The 5,398-nt window shown below is 43.7% G+C and overlaps 1 protein-coding gene across 1 annotated transcript; it reads right to left on the bottom strand.

The window, feature by feature from the left end:
- Window positions 1-2,361: 2,361 nt before the first annotated feature.
- LOC132709897 (D(1) dopamine receptor-like) lies at window positions 2,362-4,000 on the bottom strand. Its single transcript, XM_060684898.2, has one exon. The coding sequence runs from the start codon at window positions 3,911-3,913 to the stop codon at window positions 2,480-2,482; it is 1,434 nt and encodes a 477-aa protein (XP_060540881.2). The 5' UTR covers window positions 3,914-4,000; the 3' UTR covers window positions 2,362-2,479.
- Window positions 4,001-5,398: the final 1,398 nt, after the last annotated feature.

Here is a 5,398-nt window from a genome sequence, read left to right as displayed (position 1 = left end):
GGTTCAAAAAAATATAAGACAGGGTCTTATTTTCGGGGAAACACGGTAGCAATGCTTTCCTGTTTTAGACAGGAGTCTGGTGTACTACATGATACATGTTTAATTTGTCTTGGAATTGATTAGACTACATTCATTGAAACACACTCCCTCGGTATATGTGAAGACAAATATTAATTTCCTTTCCAAAGATCAGGAAGTTTAGTTGAGGTATGGCCCTGATGCACCACTGAAACCCCAAAAATTTGAGCCCAGCCCTTTCTGAAATCTCCAAAGCAACCCTTGATAATACATGACATTTGATGGCATGTTTAAAAAAGATTTTTTTTTATGTTATGAAAAAGGTGTACAGCATCATAACTACCCATCTTGCCTGAAGAACCATTACTAAAACCTGAATTTTTTTTTCAGTCGCATTCTCCTGATTCTCGAGAGTCAAAAATGAAGGAATAAATAAGAATTAGAAAGGAGGCAACCAGCCAGAGAAAGTTCATCCAACTCTAATATGAAGGAGAAATAAGAAACAAGGACACCACTGAGCAATACTGTCTTTCCTACACTGTCATCATGACTCTGTTATGCGTTCTTCATCCTCTAACATCTTTTTTCTTAGCTGGTGCCCTCCAGATAATTAGCTTACTGACTTATTTCAGTTTATTTATTTTATTTTTTTGCCTGCAGCAATCAAGATGTATGACAAAGCAGCAACATTATTTGATTATATTTACTATCACATATCGCATGTCAAGTATGTGATGCTCTCCCAGTCCATCCAGAGGAACAATAACTGGTTCTTTTAATCCCACTTTAAAAATAAGGAGTTGGAGGTGAGGTTTGGATACAAAATAGTCCAACCTTGCTTAAACATGTTCTGTATATGTCTCATGAGTACAGACTTTATATATTTGTAGATATCCTGCTTCTCCGAAAATAAGACATCCCCTGATAATAAGCCCGATCGGGCTTTTGAGTGCATGCACTAAAATAAACCTCCCCCTGAAAATAAGCCCTCCCCGAAAATATTTAAACGCAGAGCTGGAAATCAGGTAAGACGGCAAAAGGAGACCCATCTTGCTCTAAGCACCCCAAAATAATAAGACCTCCCCGAAAATAAGGCCAAGCGCTTATTTTGGGGTTCAAAAAATATAAGACAGGGTCTTATTTTGGGAAAAACACAGTATGTATAAGGACAGTTGAAATCATACATTTTTCATTAAAACAACACACTGACTAAAACATCCCACAGTCAATTTCAGTGACTGAACTCACATTGGTGAGTTGTAATTTCTTCCCAGGGGACAGGAAAATCTTTCCCTTCTCTTCTTTCCTCAAAAAAAAAAAAAATCTTAAAAATTATCCTGTAGATAGAACCTAGTTTGGTGTTGGCATGTCAAAAAGATATGAAACTTATCTACAACCTGACATTTTAGAACTGGCAACGGACGGCAGGAAAAAAAACAGCCTTCAAAAGGAAGCCAATGACACAAACCAGGATTACTTTCCACTAACAAAGCATATCTGTAGTTCTTGCAAACCCTGCGGGAATTATCATCCGGCAGGATCGTTGTGTAATTCCAACCTCTCTAAATTAGCTTAATAAAATCACGTATTTTTGGAAGTTTATGTCCTAACGGCCAACATTTCTATTTTTTAAAATCTTTTTTAAAATGTGGTATGAACCAGATTTCATTTTAAGTCATGCAAACAACTGTGGCACTCTATTTACACCTATCCATAAGAGCAGTGGTGAGTTGCCCCCAGTTCGCACAGGTTCTATAGAACCGGTAGTAAAACCGGCGGGAGGCTCCGCCTACTGACCCCGACGTCATCAGAACGCTTCTGCGCATGAGCAGAAGAGTGCGCGTGCGTGCAAGCAAAGCAAGCACACATGCGCGGCCCCATTACAAACTGGTAGTAAAAGTAAGTAGAACCCACCCCTACATAAGAGACAGGAAAGACCGTTTAGCAGAAGTCTCCAACCTTGGCAACGTTAAGACTTGTGGACTTCAACTCCTAGAATTCCTCAGCCAGCTTTGTTGGGAGTTGAAGTCCACAAGTCTTAAAGTTGCCAAGGTTGGAGACTCCTGCTTTAAAGTAATCTTCTCTTTGGTTCTATCTAATGATTGAAGATTGTCAGCTGCATAATTACTAAAAACACTTGAGTAAAGTCTTGGGGACACTTTAAAAGCTAGCTATTTATCCTATCGTAAAAGTTTTTGAATAATAATTCATCACATACAGTACATGATGTAGTCCTGTGGTCCATGAAGCCTCACACCATAATAGCTTTTAAAATGCCACAAGAAACTTCTGTTTTTGTTTGGTTTTGCTACCACGGACAAACCTAATTTATCCCTCCAGAAATGCTTTCTAATAAGAAGATACGTCGATATTTGTTTTTTTTTCCCCGATGAGATAGATATACAAAATGATTTCATTCAGCCCCCTGGTCTCTTTTCTCCTTCACACGCAGCCGCAGATTTCATCCCACCCACGGAAAAAGTTCGCGTTCACTGCTTCCGTCTCCCTCAGCATGATCATCCTTGGTTCTCTCTTCATCCATCACATTGGCGGCAAAGGGAGTGATCTTCTCCAGCGAGAGATCCGTTTCGTACTCCTCATGAATAATGGCCGAGAAAACAGCTGCACTGTTACCATGAGGTGAATGGGGGGCCTTGTCCAACCCCAGATCCTCCTCCTCTTCTCCTGGAAGAGTTATAGCATGAGGGAGAAAGTGTGGGTAATTTAAGGTCCCGAGGTCTTTCTGGCAGGTGGTGTCATGGTGGTAGGAAACCAACTCATTGCTGAAGTTTACCGTCTCCACAGCATTGCTGGGACATAAGCGGCCGCAGCCCAAGATGGCTGCAAAAGCCTTCCGGAAGTCAGCATTGAAGGCGTAGATGACGGGATTGAGAGAGGAGTTCGCCCAGCCAAACCAGACAAAGATGTTGAAAACGGTATCGCTGATACAGGGGAGCTTCCCCATCTCATGAAGGCCGGGATCGCAAAAGGGCACGATGCAGTTGAGCACAAAGAAAGGGAGCCAGCAGAAGACGAAAACTCCCATGATGATCGAGAGAGTCTTGAGGACCTTGGTTTCTTTCCTAAAGGAGTTCTTCAAGGAGATCTCGTGAGAACACTCACTGCTGTGGCAACTCTGGGCATGTTCCACAGCCCTCTCTAGAGAAGAGATCCTTCGTATCTGTCTCTGAGCGATGCGGAAAATCCGGGTGTACGTCACTATCATGATGGCGACGGGAATGTAGAAACTGATGAAGGATGAGGAGATGGCATAGGTTCTGTTGAGGCTAGAGTCGCAGTTCCCTTCGAGGGTCCAGGTGAGATTGGAGCCTGATTCCTCACCAGGAAGGAGCTTCCTGGCTTTGTGCCATCTCAGATGGACAGGTATGAATGAGATCAGAACAGAGAGCATCCAAGCCACCCCAATCATAACGGAAGCTACCCGTTGGGTCATCTTCCGTTCATAGCAGAAGGGGCTAGAAATGGCCCAGTAACGGTCCATGCTGATGATGCACAGGTTGAGGATTGATGCTGTGGAGCACATGATATCAAAAGCCACCCAAATGTCACAGAAACCCCCAAAAGGCCAGAAACCGGCCACTTCGACCACCGCTTTCCACGGCATCACCAGCACAGCCACAAAGAGATCCGAAACAGCCAAGGAGATGACGAAGAAGTTGGTCACCTTGGAGCGTAGATGTCTAAATTTGATCACTGCCATGCACACGAGCGTGTTGCCCAGGAAGGTGAAGAGGATGAGAAGCACTAACAAGGCAGCCATCACCACGCGCAAGGACATTTTTGTCTTCTCCACTTGGCTTTTCTTCATGAATGTGTCATTAGTCGTCGTGGCGGACGCACCATCAGTCCCTCTTGACAAGCCAAGCCCATCCATGTCTACCTATGAGCCTTCTGTGCCCATGATGCAATGTGTGCCATCAACTTCTACATCTTTGCTCCTCCAACAGTCACCACGAAGCCCAGCTTCTCCACTCGCATTTCAGAAACGATCAACCCCACGCTCCCAGAATTTCCAGGCTCGCAGGCGCAACTTGTGCTAAAAGAAGCGACAACGTTCTTGACATTTCACTCCTTTTCAAGACTCCAGCAACGAGCCAGACATTCCCTCCTCCGCTGCCTTTTGCTTCCCGGGGCTGCCACTCTCAGCCAGCCAGTTTTCACCTTCTACACTTTTTGGCAGAGAGGATTCGTCGCGCAATTCGTCTCCTTCGCTCTCGGCTTCCCACCTTCCCCACAAAGCTCATCACTTTTGTCTCTGCTTGCTTGGCCAGAGTTTAGCTAGAGCTTAATCCATTTTCTGCCGGTAGACGGGATGGGGTAGAGCAAGACCTGGAGATGTAGAGAGAGAGATTGGTTCCCCCCCTCTTTTTTTTTTTTTTTTGCTGCTGTTGCTGCTGATGCTGATGCTAGAAGCTCTTTCTGCATTTGAGCTCAACTGCTGTTGCTTGTCTCCTGCTGGTCCCCATATGCCAAGACTTCTTTTCAGGTGAGAATCCCTTTCTTACCTCTCTGTACCTCTTTCTTCAAGATTATCAGGGACCTGGGATGAGGTGTGTTCCGCAGAAGCCAAGGACTCTCCTAAAAAAAAAAAAAAAAGGCAAAGGAGTGGAAAAGCAAGCAATTAAAGGAATCGCAAGGATTCCGAATCTTTGATTTAACGTTAAGGCGTCAGGATGGAAATTCCTTCAGTAACAGATCCTATCTTTGAAGCAGAGCAGAATGTGGAAGTCAGAAACTGCAGGGGTAAGAAAGGGCTTTGAGTCCCAAACTATTGTCATTGTTATGTTTGGGGAGAGAGGAGGGGATATGCAGAAATCAATCATCTCCATCCCCCCCCCCAACCCCATTTCTCTGCAATCTGAGCACCGGTTCATTTCCAAATGCTCCTTTCCGATGACTTTCTTTAGAAACAAGTCATTTGAGTTGAAGGAGGAATTCTTTGCTTTGACAGGAATGGAAACGTATATTTTTTGCTTTCTTGGGGAAAAGTATCTCATCCAACCGCCAACCTATGGACAAAATCAGGGATCAAATTTCTCTGATTGGTGATTGATCTACTCTCTGCTAAAAAAAAAAATCTTCCTTGCCTTTCAGTCCAGTCTGTTTTACTCTCAAGTAGCTTTATTTTAACATTTAACCAAGGCGCCTTCTTCTTATAAGGCAAGCCGAACAGTTCAGGTTTTATACTCTGCAGCATTAGAACCAAATCAACCATTAAGAGTCCCAACTTTGGAACCTCTATGGTAAAATTGGCATGCAATAGGCTATAAAATAAAACATCTATTTATAACATCAGTTTCACTTGCAGGAATGCCTTTAACGCTCCACACACGTCCCATTGGGGCTATATAAAGCATGC

Source organism: Pantherophis guttatus, chromosome 9 (assembly GCF_059756535.1).
Source record: "Pantherophis guttatus breed Tessera chromosome 9, ASM5975653v1, whole genome shotgun sequence".
NCBI lineage: Eukaryota > Metazoa > Chordata > Lepidosauria > Squamata > Colubridae > Pantherophis > Pantherophis guttatus.
Note: the sequence above shows the minus strand (reverse complement) of the source record. Positions and strands in the feature narration are given on the sequence as shown.

Bases quoted from the DNA above. Each gene is read 5' to 3' on its own strand.
- LOC132709897 (XM_060684898.2), bottom strand. From the start codon at position 3,913: ATGGATGGGCTTGGCTTGTCAAGAGGGACTGATGGTGCGTCCGCCACG.